Here is a 24110-nt window from a genome sequence, read left to right on the forward strand (position 1 = left end):
AGCTTAATTTATTTTACTAGCAGACCTTGCAGTCGAACATTGTTCTTTTAGAACCTCTTTTAATGCGAAGTGTACAAGATCAAAAACTCATCGCAACAAGGAGGTGAGTTTTGTTGATGTAAATAATAACTGTTTATATATTTATAATTAATTATTTTTGTTTCCTAAAATATTTTAATTAAAAGAAAATGTAAAAGTGGGCAACCCTGTGCTGGTCAAACTTAGTCACGCGACTAAAAGTTGATTTGATATGAACTATAGGAATGTAATGTATAGGCCTTTTCGGGGTATTCCATCGCTACTAAGCTAAATAAGCTACAATACAATTTTTTTCTTGGAAATTTACAGAATATCAATTTGATTCGATTTATAGAACATCTATATAAGAATATAAAATATTAACAAGACATATGAAATTTATATTCCGAAAAACTGAAATCCAGAATTTCCCAGAAATGTTCAACCATTTGAGCCGCGACGTTCATGCCAAAAATCGATTATTTGTTTTGTTGGCGTCTCTCTCTATCACCTGCAAGCAAGCTGATCTCCATGCTGCTCGCTGGAAAACTCTTAACAGGATTTTTACTGCCAGGTGAAACATAATATCCGTCCAGTTCATGCCGTATATGTTTCCAATGAAAACCGAGAATAATCTTGTTTAAAAATGAGCAACAGCATATCGATTCGATAATTTCCTTCGTATTAGCTGTTAATAGAATACGAGATTTTGTTTTAGACACTATTTTACGTATATACCGTGTGATCAAAATAAAACTATTTATTGTTAAATAAGAGTAGATTTCACGATATAGACCCATCATTGCAACTGCAAAAAAATCAACTGTTATTATTGTGAGGTCCCTTTTGCTTATTTCTATTTTATTTGGGATAGTATTTTTCATTCTTAGTTCTTAGCGTGTTTTTTGTTCCTGTTTTTTTATGATGTCGTTCAATCTTGGGTCTGTTTGGCGTCTATATATATGGAGCAGGGGTGGATGGGCCATATGGGAAAACGGAAAAATTCCCGGTAGGGCCGGTCCCGATCAGAGCTCAAAAAGATTGGATTGGCAAAAATTAAATGGTTAATCTACTAACTAAAGTGACGGAAGATCCTTAGTGAATCCATAACTAACTAATCAATTTGCATCAGTATAATCGTCAGTTGCTTTTAAACATAAACACCAATTTGTAGAATAACTATTGTAAAATGTCTTTCTCTGGGACTTTGATTTTCTTTCTTGTAAATTTAATCTACTACCTATGTTGCCGTATTATCAAGAAATTATGTTTTTTAACTAAAAACTAAAAAAAATTCCAAAAAAAATTTCAAAAAATTCCGAATTTACTAATTTCTTTTTCTCGAAAAAAACTCATAGGCGTGTTTCTAGGGTTGAACTATACTACCAGTTAAAATATTTGCACTTATTTCTGGGACACCCTGTATATTAATAAATAAAATATGTTTCTTCGTTATGGTCATTTTGTTTTTGTGGATTTGGGCCGATTGCCTGTTTTTCCCGGGCCGGTTTCCACTTCCGTATCCACCCCTGCTATGGAGTATCATTGTATAATTTTTGATAATCTATCTTCCATCAGTCCTTTTCACTAGGTGACTATCTATTGCCATTTGATGAAAAAAAATTATTTTGGTTTTCTGTCTTATCAATTAGGTACCTATGTCCTCTTGTAATATATCTTTGTCATTTCGAGTAAACGTCACTCCACAGCGTTTTGTGGTTCCTATATAGTTTCAAAAAAAAGCACTAAAACTACAATTTGTTGGATGTTTGTATTAAATAAAATTATTTCTTTAGAGTACCAGCTCTTTGCAATGTTCATATTGGTTATCTCATGTGTTACCATGTCAGATTAAAAAAAATAGAAGGTGTATCAATATAATATCCATAAAAAAGTGTAATATCCATAAACTTGTAAATATGTGCAATGGAGTAAGATTACTTCAATCAAAAACAAACATTATTTATAATAGGTATAATACTGATATTTTAAAATAATTGATTGATGCAAGTACCTTGAATTTCAATATTTTTAGATAATATTCCTCTCGAATTATATAAGTGTAGTCAATGGAGTATTGCCTACATAAAATGTTTAAAATCCAAAGAGTGGATTAGATATCATAGGTGCAATAAATGCATCATTATCTAAGGAGAAGTTCAAGATGAAGGTCAAATTTTCATTTATTTAACTTTTATATCTATCCTATCCCTATATTTTAGCCAACTGCGATAATGTTGATCTAGGTTTAGCGCGCTTGAGTTATAAATTTTTATCAGTTGTTGTTAGATTCAGAAATTTAGTATCATTTATAAATTTACAGTTTTTATTTTTTTTCCACTGATTGAAAATAAATGCTTGCACAGTTCGATTTTTATTGAATCGTTACTAATTTAAAAATAAGAAATTTGAATAAAAGAAAAAGACACCACATTAGGATAGGGTTGACAGAACCAGACGTGATAAACAGTTAAATCCATCAAATGGCAATGGGCAGGTCATCTAGCATCAAAATTACATTATGATGGTGGTTTTTAAACGATTATAGTATGTCACATTATCCGTCTTCTTGGCTTTCTTTGTTATACAAATTCAAAAGAGCCACCAAAGTTATTCTTAGACTGTTTTAGAGGTTTTACTTGTTTTAAAGGGATAGCATGTCAAAACAAAAAAAAATACAAATACCTATTTACTTGTAATGAGCAAATGCAAGACCAATACCAAGACCTCCATGGTGTTGATCTTGGTCTTACTACTGTAATAACTAGTTTTGATCTGATGGGTCCGCAGTTTTGATCTTGATTCTAGGTTCTTGCAAGATTTTTTTACACAGATAATATTTAAAAAACAGTTTTTTATGTATTATTTTTATATTGTCAAATACAAATACTGCAAAAAGATCTAGTTAAGAGATCGCTTGTTGAAGTTTTTCCCTGTAATATTGAATCATCCGATGTATTATAGATAATTGCGGCGTTAACACTTGAACTATTTTATTCAAGTGTGTATGTTCTATTATTTATTTTAATATATGAATGGCCATAATTGAGATAAAATTTAAGTATTTTTATCTATTTCTCTAAAAAATCTCTAAGTATATTAAGAGCAGTCTGAAAGCACATGTTAAAATAATGACACTTTTCGACTACCGCAGCATTATTATCATATGGCTTCCTTTAAAATTTCATGCAAAAGTAGAGAAAAACGTGAGCTAATTTAAGAAGCGTGAACATAATTTTTTATATCATATTAATTTAAGTGGTTCAAAATCGATAGGTGTCTCCACCGTACAGCACTTGAAACGTAAGGGGAAATCTAATTAACCTTGTCACAAATTCGCCCATTAAGTTGCGTATCTTCTCAATTCTTTCAATCAACGGTCTTTATCTTTCAGATTTAAAGCTAGTCTTGGTATTGGTCTTAACTTGCTTTTTCTACAAAACCGTCTCCCTCATCACTAATATTTACTACTAGTAATTGGCAAATGCAAAACCAAGACTACAGACTTGCAGTTAATAAGTAGTCTTGGTCTTGCGCATCTTTAACAGTATTTTTGGAAATTTAATGGAAATAAAACTTTAAAGAAAGAAATTATTAGAATATTTATCTGACGAAAATATTTATTTTTTATTAGGTATATTATTTTGAATTAGCATTTCTTTTTTAAATTTTATGCAATAGTCGGCAAATCACTACATATTTGTAATAAATTAAAACAAAAGTTTTAAACAAATAATAGTATATTGTTGTATTAGGAATAAAAATGACTCTTTTTGTTGTCTTTTAGCAAGGCTGTACATTTGACTTGGTTTTGATACAGGCGAGACACAAAAAGTCATTTTTACTCCGAATAGAACATGCTATTTTTTCAAACATCCCAAATAATTTTTTAAACAATTTCAAACGTACCAAATAATATAAAAAGATTTAGAAGTAATACCGTATGATCGAAAAAAAAACGGCGGCCAGTTGGCTGGGAAATGACAATCGATGACGTTTCCCATATAAATTTACATATAAAATGACAGTGATCTTCATTTCATAACCATCGCTGACGCCATTTTTTCTCGATCATACGGTACCTTGTATGTAATAATTATATATCGAGAAACTATGGTTACGGTCGTTGAATTTGACACTTTATGTCAGTTTAATAATACAGTTTCGTTGATTTTTTTATATTGTTAATTACGTCCCAAAAATTAATACTTTTGTGACGTTTAAAAAAATAATTTCTTATATTACATAAACGTAAGAAAAATGCAAGACCGCAAGAGTCTTGCATACTTGGTCTTGCGTGGTCTTGTGGAAGTCTTGCACTGGTCGTTCTTAGTGTTGGTCTTGCCGATCAAATGTTAGTCTTGGTCTTGAACTTGTACAAAAAGCAAGGCCAAGCTATTTACTACACTTTTTTATTTTCAAAATAAATTATTGTTCCTGCTTTTTGATTAAATGGTTGTGATTGCAAATAAAACAGTATAGGTACATACTACGCAGATTTTTTTTTTATAACTAGTTAATTTCTCGACAGTAATGAAACACCCCTTTATTCGGTATTTAATATAGTATTCATCTGTCTACGGTAAGCTCCAGTCCATCGACCCAACAATTCCATATTTTATCTGAATTAGAAAAAAGGGGTCCAGATGATAACGTGGCGTAACCAGCACGCGCTCGCTCGCAGTGCAGGTGTTTGTCTGATCGGGGCTGCGGTCTGCGATGGGGGCAGGTGGGCCCGGCATATGCCCCGGGGCGCGTCGCCCCGACAGATACTTTATTTACATCCGCGCAACGGATCCCTATCGCCTTATAACGGCTTCAACAATGACGGTATCATTTGGGTTTTAACGTTCAGAAGGGTATATTCAGAATGTCTTCTTCTTACAGTGTCATGGCTCTATGACATCTACAAATTAATTTTTATCTGTACAATATAATTTATCTGTACAATATTATTATCATTTTTATACAGGGTGTCCCAGAAATAAGTGCATTCAAATATCTCATTGCTTTGTTGTCTTTTTACTTTTTGGTTGTCGCCGTTAACTGAGTTTACAATTCTTCTCCATTGAGTTCTATTGTGAGCTGCTTCTTCCAAATCATTCTGCATGTTAATCCCCTTTAAGTTTTCTTGGAAAATGTCCTTGTACCTTTTGAGTTGTCCACCCGGCCTCCTCTTACCGTCTGCAAGCTCACCGTAAAGCAGACATTTTAGTATTTCTGCATACGTGACCATTTTCTGCATTCTGCATACGTGACCAGCCCATCTTAAGCGGAGTTTTGTAACCATGACTTCAATACTCTCGCAGTTAGCTTTTTCAAGGACCGATACGTTTGAGACATGATGCATAGGACCACCGGATCTTAAGAGTTTTCTAAGGTGTCTCTGTTGCAACTTGTTTAATGCGTTCATGTGTCGGCGGTACGGCACCCAGGTTTCGCTCCCATACAACATGGCGAGGATTATAATTGCTCGGTACACTGCAAGTTTCGTTGTACTCAAGTCATGATTGTAGAAAACCCTGTCTTTTAATTTCCAGAATGCTCTTGAGGCGCTGCTAATCCTATGCTGAATTTCAGAGTCGATATTGGCCTTTTTCGAAATCAAACTGCCGAGGTAATTATTTTAAGGGGGAGGCAGATATTTTAAGGGGTTGTAGGTCTAGTCAAAAGAAACATCTTTTCTCTTTATATTTTTAAAATAAATTATTTATTTTAAATAATGAAACTATTAATAATATTATTAAACTATTATAGGTAAATTAAATAAAAGTAAACTGCTATAAATTTAAATAATGTCCATAAACTAATTTCTATTTTGAAAATAGCTACTAGTTGTCACTAGAAAAATACCATCAAAATCAAAAGCATTTAAATCTGCTTCCACTTATTTTGGAGAATACAATGTTATATTTGAAATAACGAAGTTTTTATGTAAAATGAATATTTAAAATAGACCAGCAATTTTTGATACCCCTGTATACATTTAAGGAAACAATCAAATTTTTTGTTCAAGTTTATTTCTCTCGCTTAAAAGTCAGCATAAGAAGTCATTCTGAAAAGTAATGTACAAGGTGTTGAAAATCTTTTTTATTGTAGGATGCATATTTAAATATCTTTAAATATCTCAAAAACCGAAGCTTTTAAACATATTTAACCCCCATAATAAATGCATTATTTTATGTTCAAGGATTCAAAAATGGAATAAAATACCGGATGTTCCATAAAAATATAACTTTGGTATGGATCTTAGTTAAATAATTTTAAACTATGCACATTACCTTCTCACATATACCCATAAAATATTTTGTTTCTCGTGTTCCCGTTTTTGTATAATTAACTGAGGCGAATGAGGTGGGCCACACTGTATACAGGGTGAGTCGATATACTGTATACAGTGCGAATGTTTTCAAAGCTGGTAGATCTCTATAAAAGAAACATATTTTCTCTTTACCGTTATTCAAATAAGTCCAAAATAACCGAGTTATTTTACTTTGAAAATTTCCAGGAAAATAATTTTTGCTTAAATTTTGAGAACCGCTGGATCTTTTTGGATTTTCTTTCTTGTTAGTTTGACCTACTACCCATGTTGCCATATTATCAAGAAATTATGGTTTTTAACCAAAAAAATCCATTTTTCAATTTTTTTTTCGCGAATAAACCTCATAATCGTATTTCGGAGATCGACATATACTATTTCTAAAAATATTTGTACTTATTTAAGACTCACCCTGTATATACAATAGTGAAATAGGGCGTCTTCTCCTATGTACAGAGAAGAACGACAACGACAAAAAATAAAAGAAGTCGAAAAAAGAGACGAACGAATCCGTTTGGCTTTTGTTATCTACGCTTTCTTGATTCGGAGATGAAAACGCGAACTTGTTCGAGCGAAAAGCGGTGTAGCGTACTCTTATTTAGAAACTATGGCGGGCCTCCGTCTTTGGCTGCGTTTTGTGTGTTGTTAAAGTGTGTGTACATACTTGAAAGTAATTGATTTCGTTTTTGCATGAGAAATTACCGTTGTTCAAGATCGAAGAAGCCGTTCGCTTTTTATTTTTTAATAATTACCACGAACGAAAACAAGCGATGGAAAGGAGGAGACAGCAAAGCGGATTTTTCCGACCGTTCAGTGGCGTAACAAACGGAAAATGTTTGTTTATCGAAAATAGTTTTATTAATTTTTTAGTCTATTCATGAATGCGTGTGCATTGGTAAACCGCAAATTATTCAAAATTAACGCATTTTATTCTATATTCTTCATTTTGCCATTATCATTCTTCCTCAAAATCAAGTTAATTATAATTACATAAACAAAAAATAAAATTCCAGTAGTCACATCAAATAAAGGAAAGTTCATTATTTTTCTAAAAAATTTAACCATTTCAACGACTATTGTTAAGTAAAAACCGACAATATACATCATTTTATTCTATTTTTAGGTTATGAATATTAATGATATGGATTATATTTATCCCATCAAAAACATAGAATGTAAAAAATGACAAGCTTCGCAATACAATTCTTCCACTATAAAAACTTGTGAGATCTCATGTAAAACCAAGTCAAGTTTATTTTATTTAGTTTCTCTTTAAGCACCTATTCAACAATTTTGTTACAAATTGTTAGTATCAATATTAGACATCTGCATTTCTGTAGTTATTATATTGACTTGGCAATTGCCGATATGATATTCTCTACTAATTAATTTTTTTTATTTTTAATTGCACTATTTATTAGATTTACTTAGTATACGAAATGGTAGATTATTCTTTTTTGATTATGGTTCCGTGCAAGAATTTTGATGATGGTGAGTGAGTCAAAGAAGTTTGAATGGCACTAATTCATAATCCTTGAATTATTGTTGTTACATTCATATACAAATAAAATCAGAAGAGACCGCTTCGATTAATTCTAGTTTTCTACCTTTTTCTCGACTGGAAAATCAATTACCGGTAGCGGCTAGACGGCTGACTTTTAGTCCATAAGGATATTTTGAGATTTTTCATTTTTTCCTTTGGTTATAAGCTTAAAGCTACCTAAAATTCAAAATTTGAAATTTGTGACAAATCTAGAGGTACCTTAGAATTTTGATGATGTGATTGATTGACTCATTGAGTCAATTTCGAAAATAAAGAAATTTGACAAGCGATAATTCATAAACTATGAGGTATAATTAATAACTACTAGATATTTTGGTAATCTAGCCAGCTATAGTATGTCATCATGTTTAGTTAAAATTAATATTCTTGCTTTATCCACAACGAAGTTACAGGGTGGTCAAAAGTGCCGGTAATACCTTCGAGAAAAGGATGGTACCGCTGTGCTCGACTTGACGATAAGTTTTTTAAGAATAATTTTACACGTACCGGTTATACAGGTACCATATTGTCAGAAAATATATGCAATATTTTTTCACAGATACCTTATTGGATACACGGGAAAAAATTGTTACAATATTTAGGACAATAGTAGTATTTATTTCTACTATTTGCAGTGAACTAGGGACAAGTACAAACTGTAGTGAAAATATATACACTCACCTGCACGAAAAACGGGAACCTTAAAATTTTGATGTATTTTAAAGTTTTATATATTGTGTTGTAGTGAACCGATTTTGATTATCTTTTAAGCAACTTTTAGACAAATTATTTGACTTTTTAGTACCTTTTTCTAAATTAAAAATGCAAGTTTTCATCTGTCAATTATACGAGTGAACATAAAATGTTGCTATTTTAGTGAAAGTTTTGCAACACCTTGTGGAATATGTTAAAAAAGCAAGGAATTTGAAAATAATTTTATCATCTAGGTGCATCTTTCTCCTTAGTTTATTTTTGGTTCATCTCAATACGAGCGCGATACTGCGACTGCCTTAAGACTGCCAATGACTGCCAGCGACTGCCAAGAAAATGTACATGCAATTTCAAGAGTGAGATACCCCTCGGATCAAAATTATGTCACTAACAGTGCAATGGCTTCTTCGGGACAAGTTCATATATATGCTAGACATCTAGAAATCTTCGTATGATAGCTTCGAATCGAGACGATCGACTTGTTAGTTTATCGCTAACAAAACCGCCGTTTGTCAGCTTTTCAAATTTATAATGAATTGCTCCTAAATATTGCATGTAAGTGAACGGATTGAAAGAAAAAAAAATAAACGAAGCAAATTTTATGTCAAGAAGGCCTGCTTTAAAACCAAACTTACTAGGTCTGTTGACTAGGGCCAAAAGGAAAGGCATGATTTTAATGTAAAAATTACGAAAAAATGTTAGTGTCTTCTTCAACAGCGAATACTTCCAACAAAAATAAAGCTATTTAGTCGAACCAAAAAACAAACAATCGAGATAATATACCTAGATATACCTAGTACCTAGATAATATAATGATTTTTAAAATTCTTGCTGTCTTAACATAATCCACAGGGTGTATCAAACATTCAACAAAATATCAAAATTTTGTTTGCCCCCGTATGTAATTGACAGATGGGAACTTTCATTTTTAATTTAGAAAAAGATACTATATAGCCAAATAATTTGGCTAATTAAATTGCTTAAAAAATCATCAAAATCGGCCTACTAAAACAAAATATATTAAACTTGAAATTACACCAAAATTTTAAGGTGCCGATTTTTCTTGCCGGTGAGTGTATGTTAACTAGTTTATTTTGTAAGTTTCTGTGTTTAAAAGATTATTATCAGCAGCATTAATTTAATAAATATAAAAAAATATAGTATCTATTAATTCGTCATATAAATAGTATGAAAATAGTTATGATGTATCCAACTATTGCTTAATTTTTGTTGGGGATATTTCACTTTTAATGACAAACGTCTTCTATAACAAAGCGAAAGATCAATGATGTGTTTTATTCTCAAAAAGGCACCTACAAAAATGTGAATGTTTTAAGATTTAAACTACTAGCGCCATTTCATTATTTAAACAAAATAGCATTTATTTAACTCACCTATCACAGAACGATAATACCTAGCGTTTAGTTCAAACCAATAATTATTTCGCTCGCTATCTTGTAAGTAACGCTAATTACATATTTTTTTTATTATTTAGACCTCTAAAAACACTTTTAATGTTACACGACGTTCTGCGCTACATGAAATAATAATTAAGACAATATAAGTAGATATCCTATATTTTTATTTAAATACATGGTGAACCAATAAATAAAAAGAAGATTACAAACCAAGAATGTCTCGTAAATAAGTGCAATTATTTTTAAGATAAACAAACTATAGTAGTATACTTTGAATCCAAAATTACCCCACTGATTTTTTTTTGCAAAATAAATTGTTGCAAATTTTAAAATTGTGCCGCAGATGTTGAAAATCATGCGTTTTCTTTTAAATGTTCCTCGTATATTTTAGAAAACTTTTAGAACTGCTTGTTCGCCACAAATTTTCCCCCGGTATAATTTCTTAATCTCTTCAAAAAAACCCTTTATGGGTATTTCGCCACTGCACTACCAGAAAATCTACAAAATAAAATAGTTATTTTTTGTAAACACTTCTGCGTTAAACCTAAACGGACGCTGCTTGTCAGAAGTTATGTTTACAGTAATACAAATTTGCCTAACAAAGAAAAAAATGCTTAACGTTTTGGAAAGTTATCTCTTTTCGTCGTCGGAAGCAAAAAAATACAAAGAATAAAGAAAAAAACTATGTAAAATATTTAAATTCAACTATTCGAGAACACTTTACTTTTTTTTAAAACAGATACGTCTACAACAGAGAATAGGTACATTAAAGAAATGCTAACTTCATGTTAAAAAATGGAAACAGACGCCACCTGGTGTCGCCTGGCAGTACTAGCTAAATTGAGGGGAATTGAAAGGGCGGGGCTTAAAAGCGGGGAAATTTTTAAAAAAATATTTTTATAAGTATCACTGACTTACTGTTTAAAGTTAATAAACATATTTTTTATTACTTTAATATAATTTAATGTATTAAAAAATATGTCTATTAACTTTACACAGCAAATCAATGATATTATTAAAAACTTATTATTTTCAGAGAAAATTCATAGTAAATAAATTACACATTAGTAAACAATATCATTTTATTTTTAGAGCTGCGATTTATATTACAATAATATTGAAATATATATAATTTTTAACAATGAAAAAGAATATCCCGGAATCTGAAAAGAAAGATGATCAATTAATGACTTAAATTAGTTCAAAATACATTTTGCAAATAACTAGTGAATTGGAAAGATAAACATACTATTAAAAGACATTTTAGTAGTATGTTATCATCTATTTACTGATAATACATAAGTATATAATAGGGAAATAACATGCATAAGGCACTATGATAACTACCTGTATCATGATAACACACTAATATCACAAAAAATATATGCTAATTTAAATTCCTTTAATGAAACACTATCTAGCCTCAATGCATGCCATTCCAAAGGCAAAAAAAAACTGTTATACCAAATAAATATAAGCTGAATAAAACATAAACCAAGCCAACGTGCATAAACAACCAAAAAATGCATCAAAAAATACTTTTATCAGATCATACCCTTGGATATATTATGTATTTTATATATCGCACATCCCGTTCAAAAGTTTACTAACTCAAAATAAAGAATATAGAGAACATTGTCAGGAGAAGTAAAAGAAAATTTAAGTTAAGGCAATATGCTCCTTTTTGCATATTAATGGCCAAATAATATAATGTTGATTTAATAAAATTTTACTGGCATCCTTCTGAGGTATAAATCAGATTAAAAGGACATTGTTTTTGTAATAAATTGTTTGTTTTGTAAACATTTTTTGAAGACAATACAGTTTTGAACGGGCTGTGCGATATAAACAAGGATCTTGCTATTATTTGAGGTTAGAAAGTATTTAAATAATATAAAACATAATCAAAATCATTTTTCATCATAAATTATAGAGGTACTTACGTGTTTTGATATTATTATCAGGAAATAATACGTTTAGTTAAACAGGTACGCTGCCAGGCAAGTTCGATCGGCGGATCTTTGCAAGAGTTGAAATCTAAAAATACAAAAATACGTTTACATCTTAGTTGTATTTACGAATAAAGTATTTGTGTGTAATTTCTGACTTACCAGTTAACTGAATAATCGCATTAAATACATCCAAATGGTAATTTAATATTGTAAAAGCAAAATTGTTTTAAATCACTTGCCAGGACAGCCCGGCCAGCTTCTTTGTTGGCAAAATGGCCGCGGTATCATGATTTATGCAATGTGAGTGACAAAGAAAGCCAATGCCTGGCAGATGTTGCTTTCTTTGTCGTTGTTCCTGGCACGTTTAAATTTGACTGTTGCCTGTTTTCCCATACAAGTGACACCCCCGTGGTCTACAAGAAACCGTTGACGTTCTGTTAAAATGACATTATACATAGATAAAAGAAAATAATCTTCTTGACATTATATCAAATTAAACTTCAAAATTAACAATTAGTACCTGATAACAATTACTTAATAAGGTAAAACCAAAAAGCCCTAAACTTTCTGTATGATTATATTTAAATTTTACGTATGTTATGTTTATTTATGTTTTTTCTTAATATCTGATATACCATAAGTTACGGCTTTACTCTATAGTTACGACATTAAAAGATTAAAGCACAGAATATATTTTATTCTGTGCTAAAAGGGATGCCAATTATGTCAATATTTTTCTTTAAATTTTTAAACTTGAATAACTCGGTTATTTTTTACTTATTTGAAAAACGGTAAAGAGAAAATATGTTTCTTTAAGCGAGATCTACCGGCCCTGAAAATAGTTGCACTTATTTAAGGCTCACCTTGTATATGTAAGATAATTTATAGAAAAATTTTTGTTGATAAATAAATTAATATAAAATGAACAATATTAAATTTCACAACCCAGCGTTACAATTCACGATTTTGTAGTATGAAATTAATTAATTTATGATCAAAAAACAATGTCACAGTGGCCTTTGAATTGAAGACTGTTGTTAGTACTTTATTTTTATTTTAATTAAAACTGTTTTCACTACACCCCTGGAAATTTTTTAAAAAAAACTATATCAACCGATCAAACGTTGTTTTTTAAGTAATTAATTTTAAATATTCAGATAAATTCTTCTAATTATAAGAGGCAAATTAAAACGCAAAAGGAAAAAAAATAGAAAATACGTTAGTAAATAAGATGAAAGTAACAGGTTACTCGGAATTAATTCTGGCTGACGCTTGTTAAACATTATTGCGCTAATAGATCTATTAGAGTGTTATTGCGCTATGTAATAATTTTTTGAAATCGAAAGGCGTAGGTACGTATGTGTTCAAATAACTACGTAACAGTTCAACGATCGATGTACACTGAAAAACAGCTCTGAAAATTTGCAGGAAATCTTTAATTGCATTATGTGATGCTAATTATTTCTATGTGATAACCATAGGGATACGAACAAATTAAAAAAATGATACTAAAATGTAGTATAAATTTGCATTTTTTGTTTTGACGTGAAAACCCATCAGTCAAATGTAGGGTTCAGAAGTAAACTGGATCAAGTCCTAGAAGATAATTATGGAGAAAATGAGAGTTACAATTGTTTAATGTTATACAGGGTGTCCCAGAAACAAGTGCAAATATTTTAAGGGGTGGTAGATCCCGATAAAAGAAACATATTTTCTCTTTATCGTTTTTAAAATAAGTCCAAAATAACAGAGTTATTTTACTTAAAACGCTAAAATTTTGAGAACCACTAGATCTCTTCTGGATTTTCTTTTTTGTAAATTTCAGCTATTACCTATGTTGCCATATTATCAAGAAATTATTTTTTTTAAATAAAAACTAAAAAAAATTCCAAAAAAAAATTCAAAAAATTTCGAATTTTGAATTTTTTTTTCGCGAAAAAAACCTCATAGGCGTGTTTCTGGTGTTGAACTATATTACCAGTTAAAATATTTGCACTTATTTCTGTGACACCCTGTATAATTAAAATAAAACAAGCTGCAGAAGAAAACTTGACACAATGCGTTATTATATTTAAAATTGTATATTGCAAACTAAAGTAACTCAAAATACAACTGTGGTCGTTTTTAAGAATGTTTGTTTATACTTTTTTGAACTTGAACCATTTTATCTCTGAGAACATTTGAAATTTTAGATATAAATTGGTTCATCGGTACATTCTTCTTCGTCATTAAGGGATTTGTTGACTTCACATTGTATTTCTTCACTATTGATAGTGTTTTCTTCGATTTTTATGAAAATTACGGTATCTATATATAGGATAAAGGGAATAAGATCTTTCAAGTCTTGCCTTTAGAGTGTGTTACGTTACGTCTATATGAAATGATAAGATTTTTCTTCCTCATACAGTTTTATTCAGATCAACAGCATTTCAGATATCTAAGTATTGGTAAGAAAATAAGCCTAACTTAATTGATGTAGTAATAGTGAAAATAATGATAAATCAAACTATACTTTCAGAATCGATAGAATCAGACCTTTCAGATGGCTGATAATCTGATTCACTTGGTGCAAATGGATCAGACTTTGTTTCATTGTCATCCATTTTATCAAAAAAAATATTTTTTTGCTCTAAACTTTAGCACGTGTGTTAAAATCACCCACAGCGTTAAATTTTATTGACTTCATTCATTTCACTTCTGAAAGAAATCAACAGAATATTCAGAAACCAAACAGAAACAGGCTATAGCTGCTTAATGCGTGAAGTATGACTTGATTCATTTCTTTACTGGAAAAAACCGTATTTTATAAACGTTTAAAGACGATTATCTTAAAATAGTAAAATTGTCTTAAATTGGACTTGATCTTTTACTATGAAATATTGCCGACATGCAGATTACATTTTACTGCTTATCGGCAATTCTTAAATACATACTTTTGTTTTATGCCCCTTGAATGTAGAATGTAGAATGTTTAGGAGGGGAGTTAATCACCGCGACCTTATAGATCTGTTGTGTGTTCTCTTGAGTTATACCGAGTTATAACTCATCATACAGTCTCAAGGCTTTAACAAAAGCCAGTATCTGAGACAGCTCCACAGAGGCCAGCTCTCTATCCTCGACATCAGACGTACCAAAGTTCATGGCACGAATGGTCGTCGTCTCGGCGCACTCAGTGATAAGGTGTTCTGGTGTTTCCCCATTTTCCCCACAAAATCTACATTCGCCGTTGTTTCTCAGCTTCAGCCTACTGAGGTGTTCGTTGAAGAGACAGTGTCCTGTTAGAAACCCCGTGACAATCCGAAGATTGTTTTTACTTAAATCAAGGAAAACCTGTGATTTTTCCCGGTCGTAAGTTCTGAGGAACTTTTTCGAGTGTCTTAGACCGTTGGAGGACACCCATTCCAAGTTACGGATGAAGTCTTCCAGATTCTTCAGTTCCGCTTTCAGTTGGTTCCCGTTTGGAAAACAGAACGGTTCTGGTCCAGTTAGTGAAGTGTTCGCTCATTTCCTAGCTAGATCATTTGCTTTTTCATTGCCTTCTATCCCTTGGTGAGCAGGCACCCAGAGTAGGAGGACTTTATTTTCTTTGTCTAATTTGTTGAGCTTCTCTAGGAATTCTTTAACCAACTTCGAATTGATGGTTACTGAGTTGATCGCGTTAAGTGCTGCTTGACTATCAGATAGGATGGCAATTTCCTGTTTTCAATAGTTCCTATCTAAGATAAATGACCCTAACTACTGCCATATTAAAACGTTCTACAAAACTATGAACTACTTCTGCAACTTTTTAACTATAAAAACATAGAAAATATTGTTACAACTTGTATTTGGACTATATAACTACCACTACAGTTTGCCACAAAGGATTTTACAATTGTAGCACTATTCACAACTTTTTTTCGAGTTACTCGATACTCAGTATATAACTTTTGTCAATTTAGTATTCCGTATTTCTTTTTAATAATATGTGTACCAATGATAGCAAAAATGTTGTCAGAAAGTGTTGATAACGAAAACTATGTTAACATTAGTTAATACATCACAGAACTTATTAAACAATAGCTTAGAGCTATGCGGAAAATGGAAGAGGGAATTAAAGATAGATACATATCGTAACATTTTCAAAATTTTAAAATGGATGTAATGTTGTAAACAGACAAATTTACCTTATGCTACATAAATCATTTTTTTTCAAAAATTACCTATAAATATATTAGATGAAATCATAATCGGGAAGACTTAACGAGCCTAGTTAAAAATATAGCTCAAACATATTGTTTATTATTTTTCATTGAAATTTGAGATAATGATGTAGTAATTCGAATGTAGTTACGAAATTGTCCAATTCCTTTTAAGCAGCAGTATTTTCCCCCCAGTGACAATGCGTGTTGCGTTTGACTTTTTTTTGTCCGATCCATGCGAAAAAAATCTTACGAAAGCGTCTACTTTCTCAGATAATTGACAAATCATCAAAAACAATTTCCTTTGGATGTTTAAACAATATCATATCGGGTTCGGAATAGATACGGACGCATCACTTTTCTATGAAGGCGCTAGCGCACTGCTTTTTTTTCCATTAAACAGCAGTTTTATGTCGTTGCAACTGTAACAAGAGTAATTAATTTGCTTTTTTGGGTCAATGGATATTTTTAATTCGATTTTCAATTAGTATATTGAGTAAATTTTGATTGAATCAGCAAAAAATATATCAATATTCGGAATATCGATAGTTTTGAAACAAAAAATAATTGACTATGGAAATAAAATACTCTTTCCTGCAAAAGTTAAAAAAATACATTTGTGCGTTGATTAACAAAATACGACGTGACATCATTTTTTTATATGTTACCATGATGCTTTGAGGTAAATATCTTGCGGACTGTACCTTAATAATTAATAAGGTAAAATAATAATTATTGTTGCCAATAACATTTTTTTTATCGTTACAGTCACAGCTGGTCATCGTTACAGTGACCAGCTGGCCATCTTTGCTTGTTCATCAGAACATTGTTAGGAGTCAGGACACCAGTTTTCTCGATAGTTTTTATACCGGGTGTTCCACTAATAATAGGTCTCGGCTGTATCTCGGAAAGTATTAGCCGTACAGCCTGGCAAAAAAATATTTATGACTAATGAGGTTATGAGAAATACTGGAAATTATTTTCAAGCTTGTTGAACGGCCGCTAGAAGGCGCAACTGCCTAGATAAGAGGTATTATAAATAACAGCGTCGTAATCTTCAGCAGATTTCGTTTTTTTTTCTATCTGCTAAAACAAAATGGCGGGGGAAGTTTATATCTACTTTTATTTAAAGTTAATAACGCTGGATTGGGAAATCGAAATCCAACAAACTAGGGCTCGTTTAAAAGAGCATTACTTACTCTATATTGTGCCATATCAATAATTATAATGTACGTTATTGTAAGTTAAATAAAAAATAAAGACAATGAAATTTTAAAATTCTTTTGACATTAGTTGTTATTGTAGACATTAGTTGTTGTTTGTATACGATATTATATTATTTTTATTTCATTTCAGACCATAACTTAGCCATGCAAGGGGTGGTGTTTATGCCTGAGAATCCACAGCAAGGTTCACCTCCACCTTCCACTGCTATAGGTAAGTGTTTTAACCATATCATTAATTTATTGCTAAGAGAAACTTGGATAACTTCTAAACACTGAACTCAGCAACAGTAAAACTTAGACATGTTATCATTTCTTCATAGTTTTAAGATATCTAGATCCATATCTAGATTATATATTCAACAGTTTCAGTTTACTATTAAATCCGTTGTGTATTTCTGTACAGATATTGTTTATTCATAATTTAAATTATATTTTATTTATAAACTTAACAAGTGCGGAAAGAATCTATAGTGGTAACTGTTTTTTCGAATAAATACATTTTACATCTGTATCATGCAAAATCATGTCTTCTTTTTACACTATTTTTTTTTGTTTTTAAATATAAACAATATTAATTATTTAAGCATACGCATAATTATTATTTTTCCAAGCAGATTCATTATTCTGTTTATCACTATAACGTCTATAATTTTATTTAATTAGAGTAAAATATAAAATCTACAAATATTTTAAAGGCTGGTGTGACGAGATAACTATGTACTATGTATATTTACTATATTTCAATTTTCAATATACAAGGTGTCCGTTAAATTAGTGCGAATATTTTAAGGAGTAGTTCTAAAAGAAACATTATTTTCTATTTCCAATTGTTTAAATAAATTGAAAATGTTTTTAAATTTATTTAACTTTGAAATTTTGAAAAAATACTGCTTACATTTTGAGAATTCATTCAACTTATTCATCAGCTTATTGACGCTCTATGTTGCCATGAGGATTGTGCCTGGATGCACAATCGTGCATATTATAATACACAATTTACTTTCAATGGAAATAAACGCCTATAATCTGAATAATTCTTCAAAATATAAAAATTATAAAATATTTTTATTTGTTTGGCTTTGTTAACCTTTGTCAACCCTTTGTCTTCTGGTGGCGTCATACAACTTTCTTTTTAGAATCACCAACCCTCTCAACAGATACTACATGTTAATTACCACAGATGCACATTTTCAACACAATTGCACATTTTAATCACAATTTCAAGGTAAACTACCTTCAGTATAGTTGGGGTTTTGAGGATAAAAACATAAAAATGTGTAGGTTCCGTGTAGGAACTTATAAAAAACTGACACCCATCACGTCTGTACATCGCTGTCTTTACGCTCTTTATGGAGCAGTGCATTTGTAAGATGAAGAATACGTCTGAGTACCTTCATAGCACGAATCATTTTTTTTTCATTTTTTTACGCTATGGAGCCAGTGTGGGAGGCAAGGGGCATTTGCTCCCTCCTCCAGTAATACACCTCGTTAAACACACATCCGATGTATAATATAAGAATAAATAATAAAAAATATCTACATATTATGTACAAATACTTGATATAAATATGTCATATTAGGATTCCCATACGAGTCAACCCAATTTGAGTTTTGTTTATATTTTTTCCCATTGCGTTCAGAAATTTCCAACCACAATAAGATTGCAGTTCGGTTACAATATCAATGTACCATGTTCAGTTTCTTTCGAGATAACGGACTGATGATGTAGTTTTCATTTTCCTAATTTCAGTGATTCTTGGATATCGATAATAAAAAAAATGTTTCAAATTTTCCTCATAATTTCAAGTTAATTTAGTAACTTTTTTAATTTTCACCATCGTCTAGTTAACCACCATCTACTGATTATACCATAAAATAAATAAAAAGACGTAAGAATGAAAAAAAATCAACAAGCTTTACAGCAATACACCAAACAGGGTAGGTTTATGTTAAAAATAGTTGGGGTAGCTACTATTTAAGGGACGATGCGGTGTAAGTCAAAAGCACTTCATTTTAATTTCCTTTCCAAATCCTCAATGCCGGGTGGTCCGAACTGTATTCCGGAAACTTCGACAGCATATTCTGCATATAAAAATAAGTAAAAAAGTTCGTATAAATGTATGTCCTAAAATACTTTTTCTTTAAAATACAAGTTTTGAAGATACAGGGTGTAGAAGTTTCATTTTTATTTCGATTTTTTCCAAATAGGTTCTGAAATAACATCAATATTTATAGATGAAAATTGGGTCTAGGAGTTTTTTGACATGCGAAATTTGATTTTGGTGTCAATATGACTCCTACTTGTAGAGGGCGCCACCTACATCATTTTTAACTGGTTTGAACAGTAATAACTTTTCGTCCGTACCTGTATAAAACTACTGAGTAAAAAAGTTTACATTTACGATGTTTTTTACCTAAAAAAGTCTCTTGGTAAGAATAGCTACGAGTCATCATTGACATAAATTAAATATGTTGACTAAATAGTTATTAGACTGAAATCATAAAATTGAAATGTTTTTGTGCCAGAGGTTCAAACAGAAACTGTTTTATCATCATTTTTTCGCAGAAAAAATTATGATTATTATAAAACAAATAAAAATTTCCCAAATTTATTATTTCGGTCAAATAACTATCTACTCAACGTGTTTATTTTTTGTCAATAATGACAAAAATTGACTATTTCCGTTTTAAATATCTTGAAACGGTTGCTCGTAGCGATTTTTACCAAGAGACATTTTTTACGTAGAGTCACTGAAATGTATAATTTTTCACTCGGTAGGGGTTTTGTACAGGTAAGGACGAAAAGTCAGAAAACTTCCAGATACCAATTTTCATCCAAATAATGACGTTACTTCAGAAATTATTTGGAAAAAATCGTAATAAAAACGAAACTTTTACACCCTGTATCTCCGAAACTAAGCATTTTAGGACACACATTTGTACATTTTTTTTACCTGCAGTACCTTATTTTTATCTGCAGAATATGCTGCCGAAGTTTCCGGAATATAGTTTGGACCGCCCTGTATATTTGAGAAATTCCTCATAGTATTTTTGTCCAAGATATAAATTACTTTTCAATTCTAAGCCATTCTAACAAATAAATTTTAAAGTTGTCTTATTAATTATTTTATTGGTTAATAATTGTCTTTGAACAAAACCAAGTTGATCAATGTATTTTTACATTTTGATGTTAAAAAAATATGTTTATGTCTACGACAAACAACTTCCCAAAGTGGTACTAATCTAATATGGTCACGAGACAAACATAATAATCTTACTATTGTTTTGCTGAAAGGTTTTTCTTATAATAACCGCAATTCTCTTGATTTTCGAACCGTGCAGTACCGCGAATAGGTACTATATACCTATCTTAACGCAGATATATCTCTCCTGCATTTTAATTTGCCTGATTTAAACACAAACGGGTATTTTACAAGAATAAAAATAGAATTGTTTCAAGTGAAACACAGGTAAAATACCCAACTTAAGAGTTTTGAAGTACTGAGTATTAAGTTTCGTTACGTTTAATAATTAACGCACTGCTTTATCGTATACCATATCGTTCCCGATCTCACATACTGGCGTACCTCGCAATTTAATAAATTTGTCAGGAAGAAACAAAATTAAAAATTAGGTACCTGTATTAAAAATATAATTTTTGTAAAATACGTGCAATCCAAAATGTATCAGTGCCTTGATATAGTAATAGATAAAAAATGTCCCTATGTGGCGGATTCATTTCTCCAAAAAATCCTATATTGGTATTTCGCCACTGCAAGAAAATCTACAAAATAAAATAGTTATTATTTGTAAACACTTCTGCGTTAATACCAAACGGAAACTACTTGTCAGAAGTTAGGTTTACATATATAAAAATTTGCCTAACGAACAAAAAAATGCTTAACGTTTTGGAAAGTTTATGTATCTTGTATTTTTTTTGCTTCCGACCGACGCGACGACGGAAAGAAATAAAATTTCCGAAACCTTAAGCATTTTTTTGTTCGTTAGGCAAATTTGTATATCTGTAAACCTAACTTCTGACAAGTAGTTTCCGTTTGGTATTAACACAGAAGTGTTTACAAAAAATAACTATTTTATTTTGGAGATTTTCTTGCAGTGGCGAAATACCCATATAGGATTTTTTGGAGAGATCGTAATAGATACTGTTACAGCACTCCTTGAGATCAAAGTTATGCCTGTAGGGAACTTTCAAATGGTGTAACTCATTTTTTAGATTTTTCAGTTACGCCTGTACCTGAGATAGGGGACGATATGACTTATTTAAGTTAATTCAGGGTGCCTTTTAAATAAAAATATGTATATGTAATAAATATATATATTTAAATGCATATATATTTATTAGTAGTACTTATACAGTACGTCTGTCCGTTCTATAGCTACGGGGTATCCGTGAGAGGGGAAACGATATTCTCTTAATGTTTTTCGTAAAAAATTAGACGACGCGTCTCATCAATAAAAATTCGACAAATTTGCAAGTAGCCAATAAAATGAGTGGGCGGAGCGATTTGCGGTGACGTCGACGAATAAAATATATTGTTGTTTATTTAAATGTTTTTTGTCCGCATTCCTTTCATAGACACAGATCCAGCAGACGTACTGTACATCGGCACCAGTAACAGCCATAAGTTGCTTTTGCGAAAAAAATTGTTGACAAATTATTTACATTTATTACTTTTTCCTGTAAATTTATACCTAAATCTAGGTAATTACCTGACATTGCTTGATGGTTGATGGTGTTACCTACATTCTGCATATTTGTGGGTTGTGGGTTTATAAAGTTCAAGTAACTCTAATCATAATACACATAATGTACCTAAAAAAAATTCAACAATTCACTAAATTCACACAAATTCAATTTCAATTATGAAGTTTTGATTTTGAAATGTTAAACAAAAATTTTGTAAGTTTCAGACTTGATATAATCTCATTTTATAGGTACATCTAACTTGAAAACTAATGTCAAATATTATTAAGTACAGTTCGTCTGCAGGATCTGTGTCTATGAAAGGAATGCGGACAAAAAACATTTAAATAAACATCAATATATTTTATACGTTGACTTGACGAGTACGTCACCGCAAATCGCTCCGCCCGCTCATTTTATTGGCTACTTGCAAATTTGTCGAATTTTTATTAATGGGACGTGTCGTCTAATTTTTTACGAAAAACATCGAGAGAATATCGTTTCCCCTCTCACGGATACCCCGTAGCCACAGAACGGACAGACGTACTGTATCACAGTTTCCGCAGAATGGCATCGTTAAATGAAACCAAACACATCGAAATTAATTAAATCGAATTGTTTAAGTGATATTTTCAATAGTCAATAACTCGGAAACTGCTGGTTTAAGGTACATTGTGTGTATATCGTTTTTTGCTTAGAATTGAAGGAAGAGCCGAAATATGCAATAATATACAGGGGGTTCGATTTAAAAAAATTAAACTTTGATGTATCACGACTTTATGACCGGCTCTGTATTATTAAATGTATTACCCGCTTATAGATATTTAAAAACCCTATACCTTTTATTTTTATCATTTTCCGGTAACTCTTAGATTTTACCTAATAATCGACCGTTCCCATACATATCAGCTACCCTGTATAAAGCGACAAGTCGACTCTATACAAGATGAGTCCTAAATAAATGCAAATATTTTCAGGGCTGATAGATATCGATAGAAGAAGTCCAAAATAATTGACTTGTTCTAGAAATTTTTAAAAAATAGTAGATATATTGTTTTATTAGGAGTAAATGATACTTTTTTAGCGAGGCTATACGTTTGACGTTACAGGCGTGACACAAAAAGTACCGGAAAGCCACCGGATTTTTTTGTATTTGCTCCGTAACCATCGTAATATTAGAGATTAAGAAATTTTATCGTGGGAAAATTTGCGGTTAACATGCACTTTAAAAAAAAATCTAAAATTTAAAAGAAAATGTACGATTTTCAATCATTAACATCATTTTTTTGGCGAAAAAACTCACAGACGTGTTCCTGGGGCGAAATATACCAACCCTAAACATATTTGCCTTTATTTAAGACTCACCCTGTATAATCTCTCAGGCCAGCAGGTAGGCAAACTTGCCGCTGAGCCACGCAAAAATCGAAACCAAACTATCTTCTCTTCATACGTAACGCAGCCGAACAGATTTCTTCGGTTCGGCTTCGGCCCCTTAAAACGGGTATCACGTCTCGGCGGCCGTCGTCTCTCGATTTCCATAAAAAAATTTACGCAAGACCTCGAAACGGAAAAAACAATAACGAGGGACGCAATCCGGGTCAAGTAAATACCGATAAGGAGACGAAGAAAATTTTTATTTATCGTACCGAATGATGATTTCGTGTCAGGTACGCGCGCATGAAATCCGTGTACCCAATCGCAGTGGATTTCTAAGGAATTCGTCCCTCTTATTCATCAGATTCGAGGCTCAGATATACAAGGATAATCTGTATCCTCGCCCTACGGAAAATGGCTTTAAAGAAAACAAAAATTGTTATTTTTAGTTTGAAAAATGGTTTGCTTCTGTTTTTTGAGATAGCATCAGTAGTCATCCTAATCGGATTTATCTCTCCAAAAAACTATATGGGTATTTCGCCACTACAAGGAAATCTACAAAATAAAATAGTTATTTTTTTTGTAAACAGTGCTGCGTTAATCCAACGGAAGCTAATTGTCAGCAGTTAGGTTTACTGATAAACAAATTTGCCTAACCAACAA

At 31.3% G+C, this 24110-nt stretch overlaps 1 protein-coding gene across 1 annotated transcript in view; it reads left to right on the top strand.

Annotated features, from left to right (window-relative positions):
- Positions 1-24110, top strand: part of LOC115881178 — a 51825-nt gene that overhangs the window by 16334 nt on the left and 11381 nt on the right. Inside the window, exon 2 of the mRNA XM_030898570.1 lies at positions 17499-17579. Within this exon, the coding sequence (XP_030754430.1) occupies positions 17513-17579 (67 nt within the window). The 5' untranslated portion in view covers positions 17499-17512. The remainder of the gene's footprint in view (positions 1-17498; positions 17580-24110) is intronic.

The sequence above is a fragment of the Sitophilus oryzae genome, unplaced genomic scaffold (genome assembly GCF_002938485.1).
Source record: "Sitophilus oryzae breed Bouriz unplaced genomic scaffold, Soryzae_2.0 scaffold_1701_pilon_pilon, whole genome shotgun sequence".
Taxonomy (NCBI): Eukaryota; Metazoa; Arthropoda; class Insecta; order Coleoptera; family Curculionidae; genus Sitophilus; species Sitophilus oryzae.